This window comes from Apteryx mantelli, chromosome 2, assembly GCF_036417845.1.
Source record: "Apteryx mantelli isolate bAptMan1 chromosome 2, bAptMan1.hap1, whole genome shotgun sequence".
Taxonomy (NCBI): Eukaryota; Metazoa; Chordata; class Aves; order Apterygiformes; family Apterygidae; genus Apteryx; species Apteryx mantelli.
Genome location: NC_089979.1, coordinates 88,554,259 through 88,578,329, shown reverse-complemented (window position 1 = coordinate 88,578,329; position 24,071 = coordinate 88,554,259). Strand labels below are relative to the sequence as shown.

At 40.0% G+C, this 24,071-nt stretch overlaps 1 protein-coding gene across 2 annotated transcripts in view; it reads left to right on the top strand.

Moving 5' to 3' along the window:
* TRIO (trio Rho guanine nucleotide exchange factor) overlaps positions 1-11,003 on the top strand; it is a 260,312-nt gene extending 249,309 nt beyond the window's left edge. For both annotated transcript variants that reach the window (XM_067290998.1, XM_067290999.1), the window contains 5 exons: positions 1,813-1,934; positions 4,412-4,490; positions 5,176-5,376; positions 6,521-6,659; positions 7,943-11,003. In XM_067290998.1, the coding sequence (XP_067147099.1) occupies positions 1,813-1,934; positions 4,412-4,490; positions 5,176-5,376; positions 6,521-6,659; positions 7,943-8,485 (1,084 nt within the window). In that variant the 3' untranslated portion in view covers positions 8,486-11,003. The remainder of the gene's footprint in view (positions 1-1,812; positions 1,935-4,411; positions 4,491-5,175; positions 5,377-6,520; positions 6,660-7,942) is intronic.
* Positions 11,004-24,071: the final 13,068 nt, after the last annotated feature.

Genomic DNA, 24,071 nt, shown 5'->3' with positions numbered 1-24,071 from the left:
GTAGTTCTGTCACACTGATCTAGTGCTTGAACTGGAACAGCATGCTGCAACATGCCAATGCTGTGATGTGCCATAATGCCAATCCTTCGTTTCCATTGCTAGCATACCATCATTTTCGAGGCAGATGACTGCTTTCAGAAAGCCCGCACTATGGCATTTTGCAAGGAAACAGCCTCTGGTTCCTACTAACATTATAATGCTACGATCTTCGTAGCTGAAGCACTGTAACTAATGTTTTTGCTTGCTTTTAGCCTTACTGTGATAAAATTGAACAGACTAACTGGCAACTCAAATAGCTAGCTAATGAGAAAAATTGCTATATTTTGGAATGCGAAACTGCATGTTAAACTTTTTTTTTTCTGAAAAAGCATTTTTTATATACAGAAAATTCTGTTTATTGAATAACTTCAATTAGAAGAAAACTAAAAAGCCGAAAACTTCTTCATTAGTGGATACAAGAGCATGTCATCTTAGCATTTGTATGATACAGCCCAACTCATCTGCAGACTTGATAGCATGTTGTACAGTGTTTTATTTTTCTTAGTGCTGCTGCTTTTCCCTTTTCACATGGTATAATTTTTGTTATGCAGAGACAAAGGTACAGGAGCAGCTGTGCTACTGTATCCAGGACCATTGAGAGAGATGAGTAAGAGCTAGGTTCACTAGGTTTAATCACTGTGGTCTGTTACTGTTGTATGTTTATAACAGGTAAATCCTGTCGCTTGTGACTGACAGCTTTTTAAAAATAATTTTTAAATGTCCTTTAAATGAGGGGAAGGGGTTATATTCCTATGTTAATAAAATTATATTCATTTCCCCCCTGAAATTAAGTGGTTGAGTGAAGGCTGTGGCAAATAGCTTTTGGTTTAGTCAGTCAAGTGACTTAGAGTTATTGGGATGAATCCAAAGGAAAGAAATAAGAATGATGGATAGTCTTGAATATATGCTCTATTGTGAAAGAATAACATACTTAGGGTTGTTTTGAGCCTAGAGGTGAAACGCTTGAGGGAAGGCATGCTAAGTGTTCACATTTGTAAAAGACTTGTGCAAGCTGAAGGAGATTTATCCACTGTCCATGGCAGATGGTCCAAAAAGTAATAGACATGAATTGCACAGAGGAAGATTTAAGGAGATGTGTAAAGACAAACAAAAAAGCCAGCTGAGCAGTGAGGAGGATTAAGGAAGAGTCTATAGAATCTTTCTTCTGTGGTCTCATAGCTTATTGCTGTTTCTGCCCTAGTGCAGAGGGGAAACCTAAATATCTTCCCAACCTCTTTCTCCAGGATTCTAAGGTCTCCAAAGTCATGGTGTGGTGCACCTTTTGTATTAAAGATGGAGTCCACTCCTATGAGGGATAAATGCTCTGAAAGTACAAATGTTAGATTAGCTTCCATGTGCTAGGCATCAGGGATGGAAATTAAGCTTCCAGAAAGAGCAATGATGGACCGGCTCCCTGAAGTTGTCTCAATATGACTTCTCATAACTAAAGGAGATGGAGTACAAAAATACAGGGGAAGTGCTTGATTTTTCAAATGCAAAGAAGTCTGCAAACAGGAGACAAAGTGCCAGTGAGGATGTTTGCTTTCCTGATAGTCTGTAAGATGTTCCAAAATATTTCAAAGACACAAAATGCTCTGATTCTGGTGGAGACTTCTGAAATGGCAGAGATGGGGTTAGTAATGCTTGTCCAGAAAGTGTATGGGAGCTGGAGGATAAGAAATATTAACGTTATCACCCTAGCTATATCTAATTTCCATAGTTTAAGGTCTATAAAATGAATATAAAGTTAATGCTTGCCATTATGTTTCTCAGTGACTTAGGAGAGGCTTCACTGAAAATCATTGGCGTCACTGCGGAAGACGATGGTATCTATACATGTATAGCTGCAAACGATATGGGTTCGGTTTCATCCTCTGCCAGTCTACGAGTTTTAGGTAGGCCTGTCTCTCTTGTTTGTTTGTTTGTTTGTTTGTTTGTTTGTTTCATGTAATTACATTCAAAGCATCTGAGATTTCAAGGGTAGCTACATGTCATCCATAGTACAGAAAAAAGAAAACCCTGACTCTTGAGTTTCCCTCTGTTAAGGGAGTACTATACTAGTCCTTTTCACCTGTGTTATATTACTTGTTTCAGCAGCAGTAGACACATTTTTAGGAAGTAACTAATTTGAGGTTCCTACAGACAGATTCCTACAGATCATTTCCTTGTCAAAGTCAAGGTGTGCACCTTGTCTGTCAATACAAGTTCAAACATACTGTGATAAAATCATATTTTATGGTCTGTATTCTATATTTAGTCACAATGAAACTATAGTATATTAACATTTATCATTTTTAAAATGCACAGATACCAGAGTGGCATTGCCATGTATTATTTTGTAAGCTCCTTTGCTGGAATTAAAGCCACAGTGGTTAGGAGCACATGTAACTATTTCTTCTCTTTGCGTCATGGATCCACACTGAATTACATTCTTTCAGGATCTGAAATGAGACAACCTGAGTGTATGAGGGATAGATTAAAGGAAGCCTTCTAAGATGAAAAATGGCTGTATTGTTTAGTTACTTTTTAGCCATTATACATGCAAATACAGATGCCAGGAAGACTTCGGAGGAAAGGAATGCTGTTTTTACTTAATGCATTTGATGACATAGAGATAAGCTTCAGTGTTTCATTCGTACATTCAGTTATTTTTGTCTTAGGTGTTGTGGATCCTACATTTTTAAAAGTAGGGAGAACATAATGAGGCAGCAGAATAGTAGGCTTTCTTACATGCAGGTATAACAACTACTGCCTGGGTCATTTAATCGATTGAAAGGCCCATCCATTGGCGAGAATTAATAAATTTTAGGTGAAATAGCTCTGTCTCAAATTGTTCGTGGAAAACAAAATATGATATGAAATGTTTCATTCTGTTTTTGTACATGTGTCTCAGCAGATATGGGAACTTGTACAGTTGTCCTGAACCTCTCCAAAATCCATTCTTCCCTTTTTCCCAAACAACTTCTCAATTTTCTTGGAACGTTGAAACCAGACTTTGAAAGATGTGTCCCTTCAGATAACCTCTTCAATGCTGCCATTTTAAGTTCTGCTTGTTGGCAGCCACAATAAGTGCCTTATAGGCAACATAATGAGGTGGTGATTATTCCTAGCACTTCCTGCTAATTGAACCAAAGCTTTCAACAGGCAACCGGTAGTTAAGCCCTATGACAGGGGTGTTGCAATAGATAAAAGGGAGAAAAGAAAGTCTTGGCCTATACACTAATGTTTGTTTTGTTTTATTTTTTTTTTTTTCAGGTAGCTGCTACATTGTCTGATCACTTTTTTTTTTTTTTTTTTAAACCAGTGGCAGGTGTATTGTTGATAATAGCTATAATGTAAGATACCTATTCTTTTGGCTATTTCATTCAATTTGCCAGGTTTACTCATTTCTGTACAGACAATTTCCCCTGCACCTGAATTAGTTCCGCTATAAAATTTGTTCCGCTGCTTTGGCTGTGCTGCTCTGGCACACAATTCCAGTTGTCTTGCTGCCAGTCCATGTCACATGCAGATTAACGGGACAAGATGGTTCCATTGATTGCGTGTCAGCCAAGGAAGGTTTCTAGTCGGGGAGCAGAAAGCTCCCGATGGATAGGAAAGAGTCAGTGTGAAACTGTGCTTTAATGAACTAATATAATGAGTGTCTTTCTTATCCCAACACGGAAGCCCAAAATAATGATTTGGCCAGAATCAGGGTCACAAAGGTCTTGTAGCCCAAACTACCATCTTTCTAGCCATGGTCATCTTACTGACCTTGTCCAAAAGTAAGCGTTTATTTTTCAATCAAAAGTAAACCAGAATTTGGTATGACATCTTAGTTACTTAGTAACTAACCTCCAAAAGACAGGCAGCTGTATTCCCCAGCTCTACCAATACTTTTATCGGGAAGTTCTGACGGTTGTTGTGAGGCCTCCTGCCATTTGTTTCCCCGTCATTAGAACAAAAAGAAAACTCCAAGCTTTCATCATCTATGAAATCCTTCTCAGTCCTTGGACTTGAAGGACTTCAGCCATTTGATTGCAATCAGCTCTTTTGCATTATCTGTTTCAAAATACTCTTTGACCTGAATAGTTGTAAGAGGTTTCATAAACCATCAATAAAATAGTTGATTACAGAAATAATTTTATCTCCAACCTGCAAGAGGATGGAAAATATGAAGATATCAGTTGCACACACCCAACTTCAAACCAAAAATGATAGTGGTCAGTCTAAGGCAAATTCTCCCTAAAATATATTCCCAAATTGAATATGAAGTCCACATATGTCTCCTTTTCATCTGAAACAATCCATTGGTTATAATGATGATAGTGTAGTTCTGAGGAGGATCTGACTATATTAAATGTTGGATATGCTGTCCTTCTCTTTATTGTAGGTCCTGGAAGTGATGGGATCATGGTAATCTGGAAAGACAGCTTTGATTCCCTCTACAGTGAAGTGGCTGAGCTTGGCAGGTATGTTGTAATGTTAATCTATAAAGATAGACCTTTATGTCAAAATAGGAACTTCTCAATCAAATAATGAAATTCTCTAAGAAAAATTATTTATTTGAGCCTAAAAAGTCAGAATTACATTGTGTTAAATGGAAATAAGGAAGCCAAAATCTTACCAGCACTAGATGGCACTGCATAAACAGAACATATTTATTTTGAAGTGCTATTATAGATTACATTGAAGGATGTATGTTTTGCAAATGTTTTGAGAAGCTCCATAGACTTTTTTTGAAGCATGACTGATGCTGCTTCTGTAGTGAAGCCTTTTTTATTGAGGGTATGAAAATTCAAGCCAGAAAAGGTCCAAAAATGGGCAAAATGCAAAATAAATTGTGCAGACATTATGTAGACATTATACAAATTCTGTAATTGTGTAGACATACCTTTGTCCTGCTTAATGGTGGACCTTTGAAAGTTGAACGCTACTCTGACTTTGAATTCTCTGCAAATATGATAAAAACAGGTTTCTCTCTGGAACTGATTATTTATCCAGACACATTTTGTATAAGATGCATACACAGAAAAAATCTTGTTTACGCCCAGAAAATGCTTTATTAAAAACTTGAAATTAGGATATTTCTCAGAGTACAAGTATGTCCTTAGTGCATCTCTCAGCTAAATCCTTTCTTTTGATATTGTATTCCAGGGGCAGATTTTCTGTCGTTAAGAAGTGTGACCAGAAGGGAACCAAGCAAGCAGTAGCCACTAAGTTTGTGAATAAGAAGTTGATGAAACGAGACCAGGTTACCCATGAACTTGGAGTCATGCAGAGTCTCCAGCATCCCCAGCTCATTGGCCTTCTTGATACCTTTGAGACCTCCACCAACTACATACTAGTGTTAGAAATGTGTGTGGACTCTAACTTAATCCATAAAGTGCAATCTATACATCTGACTTCCCAGGGCATCTGTAGTAGTTCATGAATAAGAAACTAAGACTTAAGTTTGAAAACACCTAAATAAAATCATGCAGTTATCTAATGCTGTTATTAAAAATGCTAAGTTTAATGATGTATTAAGGAGAAGTCAAGTAGGCATATTGAACTGACATGTAGGTGATGATCTTAGTCAGAAATTACAGAAATTATTTTATATAAAGTGGTTGCACAAGTGAATTAGGAATAATGGCTAAGGTTATTCCTGCAACCTATGGCAGGACGCAGCTGGTCTCTAGCATTATAATAGTCTTCTGTCTGATTTTTTTTCTTCTTCTTTGCTCTACATAAACATAGTCTGTGCATTTTCACCTGCAGTTCTGTTGATGTAGTGTTTAAGTAGGGTTCTGAAGCAGTTCTCCCTTCTCCAGTTAATCATGATGGTCAAGATTTCAGACTTATGACTAGTGGCATAGAGTGCTTACTGTCCTGTGTGTTTAGACCATGTAAATGTTACTGTTCCAAACTGTGCACCCAAAATAAATGCACCAAGATCACTTCCATAATAATTTAGGAAACATCACAAAAAGATATTTTTGCAGACCTCTGGTAGCCAGTAGATTAAAACTGTGAGTCTTCATTTTTTTAAACTGGAAGAGGTTTACAGTGTTGCTAATAGGATTTCAGCTGAATAAATCCATTGTGTACAGAACAGAGTTAGATACTTGGGATATACTGAAGTTTGTTTCTTTACTTTTTGACTAAGGATAGAATGGAAAACACTGTAGTTTTGAACAGTTTTGTAGGCCTTTCTGTCTGCCAATAATGCTGTATTTCTTCCTTTCCTTCTCTGCCTTCACCCTTTGCTCCCACTTTGGAATTAGTTCCCCTTGTTTTAGGTGCAGGTCAGCTGTAAACAAAATAGAACTTTCTCACTGGCAGGCAGAAAAATAGGTGATCAAGAAAGAGTAGCTAAACATTAGAAACAGTGAAATAGTTGTTGTAGTTAAGGGACACTTGTCTTGAACACTTTTTTTTATAACTTTGAAAACTGACTGTATGTTTTTGTTTTAGCTCTGATATCTGTATTAAAATATAACTCTTGTAATTCCAATAGGGCTGACCAGGGTCGCCTTCTAGACTGTGTCGTGCGATGGGGAAACCTCACTGAGGGGAAGATCAGACTCTACCTGGGAGAGATTCTGGAAGCTGTGCAGTTTCTTCACAACTGCAGAATAGCACATTTGGACCTAAAGGTGAGGAGTGAATGGGCTTGCTAGCAGAGCACGCCGTTCCAGGGAACGGGAATAAATACCTCCTGCTTCTAGAAACTGGCAGCTGAGAGCATAGGTCTGCGAATTGCTTTGAGACCGTATGAACAAATCTGGGTGTGAATGGTACCTGCTGGGCAGCTGTTCTAGCCCATGAATTTTACTTGGGCCACAAGGATTTGATGCATTCTGGTAGAAAAATCTGTATAAGGAGAAGATTTTTAGGTGAATTTGAATTAAAAACTAGTCTTCACCTTTTTTTTTTCCACCCCAATTTGAATAATGAGGAATTTTAGCACTGAAAAGTCATGTTTGTAGGCAGAGTCTCTTTAGCTGAAAGGTGTCATGGTGAGAAAAAGCTAAAAGAAACTACGTCTTCCTTCCACACTCTCCTGTTCACCAGGCAGAACCAGTTTTGTCCACATGTATCATGGATACCAAAAATTTATAGTTTTCTAATGCTATAGGGAGTGCACTAGCACTTTTTCTGGTCTCGGAGTACATACAGGTGAACTACTTAAAAATTATTTGTAGGTAAGTACAATTAGTAACTTGGTAAGTAAAATAAATCTTATTTTGGTAAGATCACAGCTAAAGCAGCAATAATTTCAGAATTAAAATCATAAAACAGTTCCACTTTCAGCTTACTAGTTGTAGGGCAGTACTATTGAATCCATGTGCGTCCACTCAGATCTTTTTCTGCCATAGTCTCATGGTGGTGCTTTAGTTCCATCAGTACAGTTGCATTATGCTAAAGAAACACCAAATAAAGTTGTTGAGTTGTATTGGAAAAAGTCACAAAAATGCAGACAAGGTCTTTCAGTCTTTAAATGCAGGTATTTGTTGTCTGTCTGTTAGAAAGCAAATACTGAGTAGGCGTTTTATTCACCCTCTGTTTTTAATTGCTGTTCTTTAAGCTGTAAGTTCCCAAATAGAGCTTTCTGTGAAATTTTGCAGAGCTGTTATTATGAACATCTTCAGTCTTATCTGGCAGAGCTGTATTTCCTGCAAATATTATAATGCCAGCAGCTGGAACACATTTATTGCATGCTGTAGTTGGCAAGAGACTGCCTGCCGGTTGGTCTGGGGGAAGGTTTGATAGGACTGCTTAGGAACTTTGCAGAGCTGATCTTGGGCAGTAATCCTTATAGCTTTGTTACATTTTTGAGCTGACAGTGCTGGCTGGGAAACAGTAATGTTGCAAAATTAAATGCATGTTAGACTGTCTCGAAAGAAGTCCTTTAAACCTTTTCTTTTATGTTTTCTAGCCTGAAAATATTTTGGTGGACCAGAGTTCCACTAAGCCAACAATAAAACTGGCTGACTTTGGAGACGCAGTCCAGCTCAATACCACATATTATATCCACCAGTTACTTGGAAACCCAGAGTTTGCAGCTCCTGAAATTATTCTCGGAAATCCTGTTTCCCTCACTTCAGATGTTTGGAGCATTGGCGTGCTCACATATGTCCTTCTTAGTGGCGTCTCTCCTTTCCTGGATGAAAGTGTAGAGGAAACTTGCCTGAATATTTGCCGCTTAGACTTTAGTTTCCCAGATGACTACTTCAAAGGAGTTAGCCAGAAGGCCAAAGATTTTGTATGCTTCCTACTTCAGGATGACCCAGCTAAGCGTCCCTCGGCTGCACTGGCCCTCCAGGAGCAATGGCTGCAGCTGGGGAACAGCAGAAATGCTGACAGCATTGACATATCCAGACTGACTTCGTTCATTGAGCGGCGAAAACACCAGAATGATGTTCGACCCATCCGTAGCATTAAAAACTTCTTACAGAGCAGGCTCTTGCCAAGAGTTTGACCTTGCCCGAAGTTCTCTCTCATTCTCTTTCACTTGCCAATCAAGATTGGAGATAGACTCCTCCTGCCAATCAGCTGTTGACTTGAATTTTGAGGAAAGCAACCCCTGAGCCAACCAGCTGCTAGCGAAAGTTCGTGTGCAAACGCATTGCAAGGAGACCCGTGCGTGGCCGCATGTGGGACTGGCAATGCAGACTTCACTGGGGTGTGGAGGACGATGGCACTGTACTCTGCAAAAGGCAGTCATGAGTGATACAGTAACAGTATTTTATTCAGGTTTCTGCAAAAAAAAAAATAGTTTTTTTAATAAACAAGAGTTGAATTTTGCAAGTGAACTTAACTACCATTTTCAAGATTTATTCAAGGAAGAAATGCCTATGTTCAAAGCACTGGTATTAACAACCGAAATCATGCCTGGAGAAGACTCACCAAGATGGCTACCCATGGATACGGCCTCCATTTGTAACATCTGGTTTTCACTTGGTCCTAGAGCTTTCCAGTTGCCTCGCCTGTATGTATCTCACGTAGCAGTGCACTGAGATCAGACTCTGCTTTTAAGTGCATCCAACCTCAAAGTTTTTGCATACAAATAGAATGAATTGTTTTGCTCTGATAAAATGTAGGCCTTACTTGTATATAGATTGTTACCTGCCTTCAGTCTGTAATTTTCTCCCCACCCCCATTATCCTTTTTTTCCCCCCTCCTTCCTAAATGGTGGTACACCACTGTGCGGGTCTTCAGTTTGGGTCAGTACTCACTGTCCCTTTTGAAAAGGACTTCAGGTTGGTGCCCAGCTTGCCAACACGATTGCTAAGCAGTATGCAGCAGGATGAAATACTGTAAATGCACTCATTTGGGATTTTATTTTATTTCATATCATGTGCAATGTTGTGGCTTTAACATTTTATGCAGCTATTTATGAAGACCTCTGTTGTAACTGTAATAAATATATAGAAAAAGCACATACTTAGTACGGCGAGCTTTATGGTTTTGTTTGTGTGTTTGGGGTTTCTGGGTGGGCAGGGGAGGGTGTGTTGTATCACTGTCACTATTAGTTTAAGATGAGGGTTAGCATAGGATTTAGTGAAGACTAGTCAGTTTTAAGGATTGTTTTAAAAGAAAAAAAAGAGAACAACAGAGATTCGTATCCCAAATCTCAAACTGGTTAAGAAATAAGGTACCACTTTTTAAAATTTATTATTATATTCAAAATGCCAAAGTATGACTTTCCCAAAATCAGTCTCAATATTTACTACTTTTTAGAATTTTCAAATCTGTGTTTACTTCTTTCTGTGAAATGAGCAAATGAATTTTGTGCTCTTTGGTAAAGAAATACATTCAAAAAGTAGTGGTCAGGTGACGAGAATCTGACACGTAATGTAATTGTCTTAGTAACTGTTTTTAAGGTTGAAGTAATATTAACGTGAGCTATTTAAAAAGGCAGAGATGGTTTTCTGTGCGTCACTGAGTTCCTATGGGTGTGTTGTCATCTATGTTTGTGTGAAATGCCATGTTTAAAGAAACCAAGCCAACGTCCCATACTAGTTAGGTATCTGGGTCTTAAGCCATAACCTAGCTTGGGCTGGTTTTGAGCTTTGCGGCTTCCGCTGTATTCTATTTATTCCTTTTTTTTTTTTTTTTTTGTAAAGTTGTACAGAAACTTTTTAAAAGAAAACAACTGACTTCAAAACTGGATGTGTATTCATACCAACCTCATATCGTTATGTTTGTGTATTATTTTCCTTTATTGTTTTAGTTAAATTTTTGCTTTATTTTGCATGTATATTTCTTTGTACAGTGACGTTACATGTTTACACAGTATGACGTGATGTAAATATTTTATTTTGCCATCAGTTATTTTGAAAAAAATTAAACATATTTGACATATTTGTCTGACCTCTTGCTTTAAGGCGTTTGAAAGACTAGGTTTGCTTATATTTTAATTGGGCTCTGTATTTTAAGAAGGTAAATTGTTTTATTGCCATAAAATTCTATTTAAATTGCAATGATGTATCTTTCTTTCATGCCTTACAAAATAATATTTGCCTTTGCTCTAAATGTTGAGTGCTTTGTAGTGTCCTGGTTGTTTTTGTATAAAACGTGTGAATTTCTAACTGAGGAAATTCATTGCAGTCCTCTAGTAAATTTTGATTTTTCCAAGGTTTTTACCAGATGTTCCCAGTAAAAGACCAAAGGCCTATATTTCAGTTCAATATGGATTGGGGTATGCATTTCCCACATTTTCGTAATGAATCTGGAATGCCCAAGAAGAAAGTCTCTTGCATTATAAAGACTTTGTTTTTTACTTACTCCTGTAAGGGACAAGACAAAGGTTTTTCATTTTATGCATTTAACTCTCTCTCTTTTCTACTATCATTAGCACATTTGCAATTCAAAATAAAATTAAAGGTCAGGGGATGATACAGTGTGTTTACGCTTGTTCCTACATTGTGTACGTGACTTCCCACCACCACTGCTCCGCTGTTATGTACCTGCCACTGATAAAACTCTTCCTCTTATTCCTTGCAATTTACTATGGATCATTGTGAGAAGAAATATTCAGTAGAAATCTGCTGCCAAAGGCGAACAGTTGGAAGCTTTTTCCATGACTGGGAAATAGGTGACAATTTGTTCTTAGAACCATTTGTGTCTTTGAGTTTTCTGAAATACTTCTTTCTTCCCTGAGAATAACCTAAACTGTGGAGAGGAGGAGTTACCCAGATGGGATATAGGGAGATAATACACTTGTATTTTTTTTTCAATAGCAGAGAAGCATCCCCCTCAGCTGGGATTTTGAAACTCCTATTTGAGCAAGAGTGCACTGTTCCTAACCCAATTTCATGAGTTCCCTGACTTGGGAAAACTAACATCTTTTAACAAAGCGGGGGTTTCACCAAAACCTGCTCTTCGGTCCTATAGTTTTCAGCTGAAGGGCTCTTCAACTTGGATTTTTTCAAATGCTCTCAGGAAAGAGATCTACGTGTAGAGCCAAATAGTACAGTTGAGTCTAGCAAATGCCAGAAAGCTCACTTGGGCACAGTGCTCATTGACTGTCCTGCACACACTGCAACAGCACCACAGGCTGACAGAAAGGAGAGTAGAAACCAAAAGCATGGGTGAGAAGAGCTGAATGAGGCTTCTGAGGCAGGATTGCTGTAGAGCACAGGCAATGGTAGTGGGTACAGACCCTGAAAGGGGAAGGAAGAACAAAACAAAAAGACAGGGAGGTTCAAGAGAAGGAAGTATCCAAATAGCTCTACCCAGTCATCTGTTGCTGGTAGTTGAGGAAGAAGAGAGGAGGTTGCCAGCACTTCCCTACTTTAAAGTCAGTACATAAACAGATACTTTTCAAATGGGGGTTAGGAGAGCAGGAGTTTTCCAAAGCACTTTTGATGTACACAGCTGAACTTGAAAGCCATTGTGCAACTGGTAAGAAGAAAAGTTTGCTAGATAGTATTTCCATGGTCAGGGAAGCAACCTACACTGTCTTACTAATGGGCAGAGGCAGGTACTTTAAGAAAACTCAATACCAGGCCTTGTTGCTCCCCTCTTCGGAGTTTGGCAGAGAAAGTAACACACTAACTCGGGCTTCTGGGGTTGTCCCCATAAATAATCTATAGCTGCAGTTTCCTTTAATGGGGCAGGTGTGACCTGTAGTAGCTACTATTGGTTTGAGTTATACTTGAGGGCCTTGACAATAGCAGCATGCCTTTGAATAACACATACCTGCCAGTGCTCCTGAGGAGTAAGTTTGGAGAGCCTCATTTTCTCTTGTGTAACTATGGAAACTGCTTATATAAACCATCCTCATTCTCAGATGGGAATGCATCAATGCATGGAAAAATAATTAATTGGTTGTTTCTCCAACTCCAAAGGCATGTTCAGGCCAGGGCACAAGAGAGATCCTCCGGAATGATTTAGCAAAAGCATTTGGCTTCCTGCAAAGTAGATTCTGGTGCCTATGCAAGCCTCATTAGTAGTATGAGATACCTGAAAATATGAAGGTATATTCTTTGCACGTAATGTACTGCACAATATTGTCAGGAAACATTAAAACTCCACTGCTGCGGTGGTAAGTGTAGGACTCCTTCAAGCAGAGGGGCTGATGAGTGAGAGATGAATGTAACCAAGGGCAAAACCAGTTGCTGACTAGAGATTAAGCTTCATGGTTCCTAAAATCTTAACACATGAAGAGAGGAATATAATTAACCAGTGTTTGTGGGTGATGAAATGTATGAGTGGTTGGTATTTGGGGAGGTATTTGGACAGCCACTAGTTGCTACAAACAGCAGTGCATTTGTGTGCTTTTTGGATGGGAGCTGTCAAGTAAAGGATTCCCCTGGGGTTTTGGTCAAAGTGTGCTTGGGATTCGTGCAAGGAGGGTCACAGTCTCTGGTCCAGACCAGAACATGAGCTAAGCTTTACATACCCTGTCCATTTGTGTGTTTAGACTCAGTGTGGGTGTGATATTAACTTCCCCACTGTAAGGATTCAACTGCATGTGGAGGTAGGTACAACCTAGTAAGCCTGAGTTTCTGTAGTTGTATAAGCCGGCTCTGTATTTGTTAGAATCACTGCTTTATCAAGGCAAGCATCTGACATTTTTGCTGGAATTGGATCTCACTGGAGATTACATTAGAGAGTGACTGATGAGTCAAGCATTCTGCAGAGGTGGAGGTTGTGCTTTCAGTACAATTTGTGCATTCGCATCTGCCCAAGCAGCCAAGGCAGGAGCCTTTTTATGCACACACTGTAATGCAAGAAGAGCCCAATGATCCATCACCATTGTAAGGGAGCTGATGCCCAGAGTTCTTTCTCCTCCCTGGCAAGCAAAATCATGTGCTGAGCACCCCAGGCTTCACATTCCTGGTAGCCATTTTGGCATTTCCCAAGGAAATAAGCCCAGTGGTCCTCCATGCCAGGCCATAACGCTGAGCATCAATACAAGAGTGAGGTTTCCCATTTTTTTGACTCTTCTGCCTACCAAGACCTGCCAGTAAAGCCAGGAGCCTGTTGTGTGGGAACAGAAGAATATGCTGCTCCCTTGCTGCTTTTTGTCCTCAAAAATAGAAATGCTTTTCATCTTCCCTGATTGACTTCCCTTATTCTTACCAAAAGAGCTGGAGGAGAGGGGGTGCTGGACTTACTGAGAACAGTCCAATCCCTTTCTGTTTCCTTAGGAATGCCAGGAGAGATAGCACCAAGCCTGCTAATAATAATTTAAATTCCCATCAGCTGTTCTGGCCCTTCCACTAAAAGAAGCCATTATGAACCCTTGTGTTGGAAAAAAGCACCAAATTTCTGTTTTCCCCTGCTGGTTATAGATTGAAATGATCGAACATGGTAGAGGAATATCTGGGGTTTAAAAGATGAGCTCTTTGAGCTGTCTTCAGGAAAGGTGATATTCACTGTTTTAATCATCTAATTACCCAGACCAATAATCTGAAAGTTGTTTTTTTTAATGAGTTGTCTTCCTAATAGACATCCTCCTCTTGACTGCTGGAGGGAATTTTTATCCTTGCTGTCTAAAGAAATGTGTTCCACAAGACGCTTGGGACTGCATCAGTTATGGTGGATAAAGGTTCACACTCAATAATTATGCCTGTAATAATGTATTGGCCCTTATTGCTCCAAATGTCTGAGTTTCCCAAGGAAAATATCTTCCATTAAAAAAAAAAACAAAAACCCCCCACAATATCTTGACCTCCAAATAGGGTGAAACCTTAACACCAAAGCAGCACTTTAATCTCTGCAAACCAAATTTTCAGCTGCCTTCCCCCCCAGGCTTCCTGACCAAATAATATTTTCATATTTTATGGAAGAAAAGGCCACTGAGGATTATTTAATACATCTAATTATTGGTTTGGAATAAACCCTTGATATCCATGACATCCTGTGGGTTATGCAGTGTAGCTCCATACTGTGTAAAGGATCACCTTTTGTTTTGGAAAATGCAATGAGCAGTTCACCTTTCCCCCTTTTGTGTGCCACTTGTGACTTTAGTCTTCTGCCTTATTTTCTCTTAGTCATCTTTTTATCAAGCTAGAAAGTCCTGGCCTATTTATTGCCCATTTGGAAGGCGTTCATTATCTTAATTGCCTTTCTCTGAACTTTTTCTAGTTCCCAGTTGTATATTTTCTGTGATAGGAAAGAGCAAAGCATCACACAGTATTCATGATACAGGTGTATTGTGAGTTACAAATTTGCAAAATTGCACTTTGTTCTCTATTCCTTTCCTAAAAATTCCTAAAGTTGAAACTTGCTTTGACTTCTTTTCAGCGGATACTTCCTAGCATTTTAAACCCTGAGAGTTTGTTCCCCATCTGAGTGGCAATGAACAGTTTAGAGCCCATGATCATGTGTGTAAAACCTGGATCTCCCTTTCAATTTCTCCTTCTATGAGCATCATTTTTTGCTTGCTGAATATCATGAGCCACTTTAGTGCCCAGACTAAGCTGAGGCATTATCATTTCTTTAAGGAGATTGTTCTGACACAACTGAGCATGGAGAACTGTTGCATTAAACAAATAGGAACCGACTACTGTTAGCCTTCATTTTACTATTCGGGTAATTACCCTAGGTTCCCTAACTTTTTCATGAACACCTTTCACAGGAATACGTCCTGACAAGAGGGAGTTTTCTCGCCAGTTCCTGGAGCCATGGAACTCATTTCCTTTCATCCTGGGGGGGGGGGGGGGGGGGGGGGGACTGTTAGCCACCTGTGAAGAATTTCAGTTTAATCAAATTCCTTTCAAATTCAAGTTCAAACTTCAATTTTGGTGAGAGGAATGCCCTTGCTTTGACAAGAGGACTTACCTGAGTATCAAGCAGGAGGCCTTGTTTCCACACTTGAATCTGATATCAGAAGGATCTCCAAAGATTACTTGCAGAAATTTCACGTTAAGCTTCCCGCAATCTCCCCTGGCAACAGTCAGCACTGAGAATTCACTTGGCACACCCTGAACTCAGTGTCTGCCAGGGCTTAATATTCACTGGGTTGTTTCTAAATATCAAGGAAAGCTGGCAGCAGCTGGAAGTTTGCCCTGTTGTGCCAATGGGAATCTGCCTAATCACTTTTGGTCATACAGCAACCTACATCACATATCTTGCTTGTTTGTACAAGCAATGATGTGTGTTGCTGAAGACCATATGCTCCCCTGAGATGGATGGTTCTTCAAGCTATCAGATTTCCCCTTCAGTGATGCCAAGATCCTCTGAGTATTTGCAGAATGAGGTCATTCAGTTTGCCATGTCTCTAGTCTGGTAGTGAAAGAGTACTTCCTTCTTTGGTGATGGAGCTTTCTTCTAGGCCTTGGACGGTTTGGGACTCTTAGGTTGCCAGGAAAAGCGTCCTGCAAATGCAAAGCTGGGCATACGTACTAGTCCCAGATACAGGAATTTACATCTCTATTGTTCTATTCTGGTTTTGTTGCTCTTGCTGGGAATGTTAGAGCCTAGTGGGCAGTCTTAGCTTCTTCACACTGATGGGACAAGAATGTCATAGTCATGAGGTCTTAAGAGCAGTCATTCAGGATGGGGTGGCCTGAGATAACTTGATCACCACCAAAAAATGCCTGATCACCACTCTTGGAGCCTGACAGAGTCCTAAGCTTGTTTCTTCAAAGGATCTTTCACAAAGTAAGGCAGGGCATAAATATGGTGGTGATTGTTCTTCTTACCCTGGTCTACCTTTGTGGAAGGTAATTGGGGATCTTGCCTTGCTTTTCAGACCTTCTTGTAAAGAACTTAACATGCACACTCTTAAGCTCCATCTCACAACCTGGGTGTTGAATGGTTCTCAAGTCTAAAGTAGTCCAGTCTTTACTTGCAGTAGAAAGTTTTTGGATTAAGTACTAAATTTCTTAAGTAGACCTGATTCCTTTGCTTAATGTTTAGCTATTCATTCCCTTTTCAAGACCTCCATCTGCCTACTAACCTATTACTTTTTAAAACTGAAGCATTCTCTATTTGTTAAAGTATAGATGGTTGCAATAATGGTCTTCATCTCTACTGGGGAAGTCTGTTTTCTCTCATCTCACTCTCTAAGGATTTTTTAGGTATGAGAAATTCAATTAGAATTTTATTACAACAGGGAGAGACATGTGAAAGAAGGCAGGCAGACACACTAAGGAAGTGTCTGCACACGTCTTACTAGGAGGCCAAGCTTTAAAAATAAGTTAACCTTCTTAGGAATAGGCATGGACAATGTCGGACTTCAAATGTGTGTGTGTGTTCTGATCCGTGCGACTGCACGAGAGTCTGAACAGGGCATGAATGGTGCACCTGCACAACCATGGCATGACTGCTCCTGCACGGTCTGCCCTTCTATATGGAACTTAATAACAAATATCTGATTTATTTAATTACTTTTTCCCCTCATCAATACAATGCTATTTACTACCTCTTTGTATTGGCTGTAAGTTGCCTGCCAGTAGCCCACAACTTGCTTTAGAGAGTGCACTGCCATCCAAAACTTCAGCTGTGAGAGAGCCATCGCAAAGGACTTCTGACATCTTCAGGGCAGGATGGGAAAAATGCTGAAGAGGATGATACCACCTGGAGATGGGAGAGAGAAAGATTGGCTTGGAAACATGTTCAAATATATAAAATAGTAATAGAGATTTTGACTCTAAAAAGTATTTCCAGTAATTTCTGAGAAGCTAATGGGTCTAGTAGAGGCAAGATACAGTATACTGAGGGTGGGTGGAGTCCCTTCAAATAATTCACTCTGCAAGTTATAAGCATTCTGCTAGAGGTATTTATTTCCCTCTTGTCTTGGAAGCTAGTATCCCAAAGAGACTGTAGAGATAAATTTCAGTCAGGGGAAGATATATTTATTTGGCATTTAATAAAGATATTATAAGTATCTTTGAGAAAAAAAAAAATTATTGGATCGTCAGTACATGGCCTATAGGACTATGATTCCTTTTTGTTTCTTCCAAAGGATTTATCGATGTGTAGGGCTGGCATTTGTTAGTGAAAGAGAACATCTGGTTCTGCTTGTGTGATGTGACTTTGCCAGTTGTGGTGCGATAGGGTAAGTATTGCAAGTGCTTGATTAAAGCCAAATATTCCTCTCAAGTCCATAATGGTTGGTTTGACAACTATTCAAGAAATCTATTTTTCTCTATTAGTCAGCTGCAAGATCTGAGAGAGAGAACCTTTCACAAGGGTTAGATACAGTTTGTCAGTTTTAAAGGATTGAGGAGGAAATGGCAACAGTTTTCTATCAGTTCAGATATGAATAGAGTGCTGTTTCACCACTGAATGCTCCACAGAAATGCTTCATCTGTCTTACAGATCTATTCCCAGACAACCTGAGTATTTTTTCTAGTATTCTTGTTTTTCTAGTTTGTCACTTCTATCGCTTCTGTTGGTTTTAAGACAAATGGCAGAAGTTACCACAGACTTGGTCTTGATAGGGAGGAACCAAAGAAGAGAATGGTTGCCCGCTCGGTGAGCTTTAGTGCCATTTTCAGAGTAGGTTTTGTAGAGGATGAGGGACTGAGCCATCCTATTGCTCAACATTAGTTCATGAGCTGAGTTGCTTCTTCATAACAATATGTGAGTCTTTGGGATTTAGGTCTTTCCTCTCTGTTCGTGGCAGGGGAGATGTAGAAACCCTTGTGCTGGGAGAAAGAAGAGGCGCAAGTAGCAGATCAAGAGAGCTGTGTGGGAATGAGCAGCCTACTACTGGCTCCTGAGGCCCAGTGACGGGGATGGGTGTTAGACGGGCAGGAGGGAGGCACACACCATAACGAAACAGCTTTGTGCCTCCAGTACCCGCTCTTGGAAACACAGCGGTTAGGTGTCGGAAGCAGTTATGCTGGCAAATATCTATACACGTGAGGATCTTGCACTTAAACAACGGATTGTTGTTTAAAAGGGTGGCGGATCTACAGGTGCTAACGTTGTCACCTCACAGTATGTTAAAGCGCACTGCACGCTCTGGCCTCCTTTTGAGGCACTAGCTCTTAAATCTGTGAGTGCAGTGGGCATAGCTCAGCTCCCCGTTTCCAGCAAGAGAGCCAACTCCACACTGTGGAGCTCCTTCATAAAAAGCGAAAAACTGCTTTAACTGTTCATGGCTGGTGTTTGGGTTAGCGTGTCCATCACAGCAGTCAGGCGGCGGAGGCATGAAGGTAGCAGTAGTTGCCGTTTAAATGCACTGTTAAACCCTGTGCTTGCGTCAGACGCAATTCTTGATGAAGCAAATACAAGGCATGGCAACTGGGTGGAGTGTATTTACCGTTCCTTCAGCCATGTTTGGGCTGCTTTTTCAAAATGTTTCAGTTAATTCAAAAAACAAGTTAAAGACAATGTTACATTTAGAAGGAAAAAAGCTTTTAAAAAGAATAGGTCCTTGTATGGAGACAGAGGCGGCTCAGTTTGCAAAAATCTAGTAACATCTGCATCCTTGACATTTTACGCCTTCTGCTAGTTTGACTATACAAATGTCTCTGCTTCTGTGAGTTGTTCGTTTGCAGCTGACATATTGCCACTTAAAAATAGTGGCTCATTTCTGGCTGAGTTCCATACTGGGCTTTATAGCAGCTCTCCGTATTTGTTTATTGAGGATAAATTATTTTACTATATTGGGTGTAGCTCTTTCTGAAGTCTATCTCCTGAAAATACTACCAGTGAAAGAAAGTATAAATATATTATATTTACCCTACCATGATGCTGTTTTAGTCACATTGAGTCATACTAGTGCATTTTATGTCAGTAACACTTGAAGGTCAGCAGAGGAGGGACTGCTCCTATGTTCCCCTGGAAAAAACAAACGTGGCAGAACACAAAGAATTTTTTACTCATTTTTTTCAGTTGCAACTATGCAATTGATGGCAGAGTGGCTTCACTAGCAGAAGCCATAGCTTTGCATTTGACAGCTGTGTTAGCTCTAACAAAAAAAAACAAAATAAAAATCCAGCAACATTAGGCTTGTCTGACTTTTAGAAAAGTGTTCCAGTGCATTTGGGAATAATTAATCCTAGAGAGAGAAAGAGGCAGAACACCCTCATCTGACTCAACTTGTTGAAATGTCCTGAGGGTGAGGTATTTTTAGAACCCCAGACACTCGTTAGCAGAAGAGACCCTACGAACACGACTTTGCTGGCATTTTGAAGCTGAGGCTCTATATTTAACAGAAGCAAGGGTTGTATGTTCTGTTCCTCATGGGTTTCCTGCCGTGTCTGTGATATGGCAGCTTGTTTTCCTCGCAGCAATAAATGCGAGTTCCCATACTCTCCCTTTCATTTCTCCTCCCAGGCAATGAGTCGTGCATTTATGCTCTCAGTGCTAAGACATGCATGTTATTAACATATGCAGAAACCATTGAAGCTTTTCAAACAAAATTTATGACATAAGGGTATAATTATATGATTGTATAGTTGCTAATCTTTTTAAATTTAAATCTCTCCATACAAATTTGGTAGCAGCTTTGAGCAGTATCTTCAAATACTCAAAGCACTTCTGTTAGCCTGAAGTGCCACAGGAAGCAGCGTTACTCTGAGGTAGCCTAAGTCCAGGTTGCTCAGAGGATGTAATTAAGTCTAGAAACGATATCGAGGCAATACAGGCAGAATCCAAGACTCAGTTCTCCTTCTCCTGAACTTGGGAGGAAGACTCTGCATCTGGGATCTCTGGGTGTCTGACATGCTGGGTGGAACAACTTTTTTCGCAGGACCACGGGATGTCCAGCAATCCAGTATAAATATCCAAAGCCTAATTGCGCTGAGACAAAATTTCTGTGTAGGAAGATGGATCCAGGGAAATTTGTCTGTGTGTGTGTATGTATCGGAGAAGAAGCCATATGGGAACAGCTAGGAAATTTCATTTTACATTCCCAACTTTGGCTATTTTTTTTTAAGTGAAATGAATATCATTTACTTGCCAGAAAAGTAGAAATCCTACTGCTTGCAGTTCAGATAGTATAATATCAAATGAGGTACGATCCATAAAATTATGGAAAAAAAAAAATCATTAAATCCTTCCCATGGTTTGTGAAGAAGGTGCTGAACATCTCTTGTAAGTAGGAGAATGCTGCCTTTTTATTCACTGACTACAAAGGGAGCTGAGAGCACTGCTTGTCATCACAGCAGGTGCTGTGTATTTTATTGAAGAGTCTCCATCACCATGGTATTTTCAGTTTCTCTCAGTTTTAGTCTTCAAGCTTCACTATAAAGACAGGGAAAGGTTTTTATTTCTTTTCCCCCTTTTTATCAGGTGGTAAAAAGATTCTCTGAAGATGCATGAAATGTTGGCAAGAGCAAAACCAGAATTTCATCCACTGAATTCCTGCCACATGTAATAATTAAAAGACATTAATGCCCTCCTTCCTTCTATGTTGCCAGATATATAGACAAGTACAGTATATATTAGCTTAGCAATAGGTTGTTTTGACCTACTAAATGAAGAAATTCATGTATTAATTTCAGCTCTCAGAGTAGATGGTGATTCTGTTAGGAGACAGGGGGAGGAAATGGCATATAAAACCGGGATGTTTATCTTTGCAATTTAGGGTAAGCAAACTAACAGCTGCACAAGAGCCTTTTAGAAAGGAAAATCATCTGTTACTGTTTCTACTGAAAGTCTTTCAGATCAATAAACTTAATTATGAAGGGAGGCACGTCCATTCTCCAGCCCTGCCTCTTGGTGACTTTTCCATCAGCACTGCTGCTCCTCCATGCAGAGGCTGCTGCCTTCTCTTTGTGGCATGGGTTTTTACAGCCATTTCATTTTCTTGCTTCTTGCTAACTCTCCCCCCGAAGAAAATTTATTCTTTTCACTGATGGCATGTTATATTTTCATTTGGGGTGCCCCCTTCCTTGGAAAAGAATGAACTTTTTTTTTCCTTAGTGATCCTGCTTTGCTTTTTCAGTGCAAAAAAAGCCATTATGGATGATAACAGCGGTTCTTAGCAATGCAAAAAAGCCATTATTGATGATAACTGTTGTTCTTAGCAGAGGTGAGAGAAAGTGGCTTGCTCTTTCTACTTCAGAAAGGAAATCCAGGGGAGGGTGCGCTCCAATCTTTGGTTCGGTAGCCTTAGTGAGTCAGTTATAGCACCCTGATCTTCAAATACTTAAAATACTTACTTTGATTTGCTGCTCTGCACTTTTGACAGTGACACATAAATATTTAGTAGTTGTTGCAAAGCCAGACACTGATGCTAAGAGGAAAACAAAAAGGCAAGTACCTAGAAATAGGCTGTCTTGATTCTTCTGGTGGCAATGTGCCACAACTTGGTAGAGTAATGGCAGAATTCTCGGCCTTTGCAACTTGCTCTCTAAACAAAAAGAAGCCATGATATGGAATGCTTTTCCAAGTACAAAATAGCTTGTTTACAAATAATTATCCAGACCCAAGGCCCATTAAAGATTTTGTAAAGGAATTCCTTTTCCCAAGGATGCTGCTCTCTTGCATCCATGCCCAGGCATTAGGAGGCAACTGTGCATTAACAACTTGCCTGATGCTTCCAAAATCCTAATCTGTTCAGAACATAGATTGAACGGACGATAGTCTCATTACTGGTCTTGGGAAGGAAAAGGACAAACTGCTGGCCCACTGAGTACCACCTTGTGCACCTGCAGGCAGCAGCACCTTGCCTGACCAGATCCTGTGGCAGAAAGTTGCCAATGATCAGGTTATTGTTCCTAAAGGGATGATTTTCTTCCAGGTAACAGAGAAGAGGGCAGAGCTCAGTAATAGAGATGAATTTGCCTGCAACTCTGGACCAAACTACCTCAAGTGTTTGCTGCATCTCTAAAGCATTTGTGCTCACTGTTCCAAGGCAGTGGATGGTGTCGTGCCACATCAAGTTTGGGCTTCCAAATCACGGTGTTGCGCGATAAAGAGCTACTCATCCCACCATCGTTTGCCAACAGGCAAATGAGCATGTTGAGCTGTTGTGCAATCAAATGCAGACCTCAGTTTCTGCCTCTCGCAGAACCACGGGGGAATGTCACGGGGAGGAGAGGCAGTTAGATAACACCAGCCACAGAAGTGTGGGGGTGCACAAAGGAAATTTACTTGTCAGCTTGTGAATGTGATAAAGAGTGCAAATATGCAAGCATGCAAACACTGGCTACTTAGCAAAACAGCTATTCTTAGTTTGTGGACTATATCAGCCCAGGTGGTCACTGCCTTTAGCATGACAAACATATAATCTTCAGTTTTAGGGGTTTTTTCTTCCTATTCCCCCCACAACCCTGCTTAAACCTCATAGTAAATCTTAATAAAAAATGGGGATTTTTTTCCTGTGCTTTTTGTAATTTAGTCCAGTTCCAAAGCTCAGCTGAAGCTTTCCTGTAGAGGGGTGCAGAAGCTCCTAGTCTGTCTTCTCCTCCCTTCCGTCTGTCCCCTGAGCTCATAGGAACAAAAATGATACCACTTTCCAAAACTGTCCGAAGTTCCTAGATCCCTGCAACGCAGACTGTTCAAAACCCTGGCATTTTCACCGTGCTCTATAGACTCTCACAAGGCTACCGAAGATGTGCAGAGCTCAGGTAAATATTCACACTCCGACACAGCAGGACAGTGAGGGAATCCGTGCTTCCTGCTTGGATGAAGTTATTAAGGAGTCATCCAGGTGAACCGGCTACACCTGGTTGAAAAAATACGGTATGGGATAAAGAAGGTGGAAACTGAAGAAAAGAGGATCAGTGAGCAGTGATAAACATCCAGATTTTTTTGGGGGAAGGAACAAACCTACCTACCAGACAAAATGGATGAGGAAGTATGATAGAGGAATTGAAGATGATAAAAGGGAATTCAATGCAGTGACCAAAATAAACTATTTTCACCATATCATTTAAATGAGACAGCTTGCTTATTTTGCTTTATTAAAAATAAGTTCTGAGGAAGTAAATGAAAAGAGGACATGTCTGGTGTTTCTTTTTTTCTGTCCCACTAGTTTTCTTTCCAAACCTCCCCTCAGAGATGCCCTGGTCCTGTAGCCACCCCACATTTTTTCCCCCTCTCAGAATTATCTTGTTCTGCTAATGGAAACTGAACAGAGATAATAGGTGTAAAAAATGCATACAGACATACATATATACATTATATCTACATATATGGTGGCAGCTGAGCATCCAAAGGCAGCAAATAAACACTTAAAGACAGAAAATTATTTATTTATTTCTCTCCTCCTTCCACCACAATCAATGGGGAAATAAGAAGACTTTACAGACTTGTAGTCATGGGGGCCAAGCCTTGGACTGGAGGAGGGAGAGCAGCTTTAACCTTTGGCTCCTGGGTGCCAACAAGCAGAAAGAATAATGTAATGTAAATAAAAGTTACCATCCCACCCTCACTTTTCCAACTTTCCTTTATTGCTGTAAGTAAATGCTCCTGATCCAAGGATGATAAAGGGGAAATATGCTCTTTAAAAATGAATTTAACAAAAGAAGATTAATAAAAGACGCAGAAAGGGAGGTCAGCCTTCCAGTGAAAGGGAGACCGTCACATGAGTCATACGAGTTCCAGCAGGGTTTTTTAACCCATCTGTAATATGGTGCAACAGTCAACAGACAACTAATCCGGCAGGGAAAACGGTTGCTTCCTTCTCTGAAATAAGAAGTTGCGGT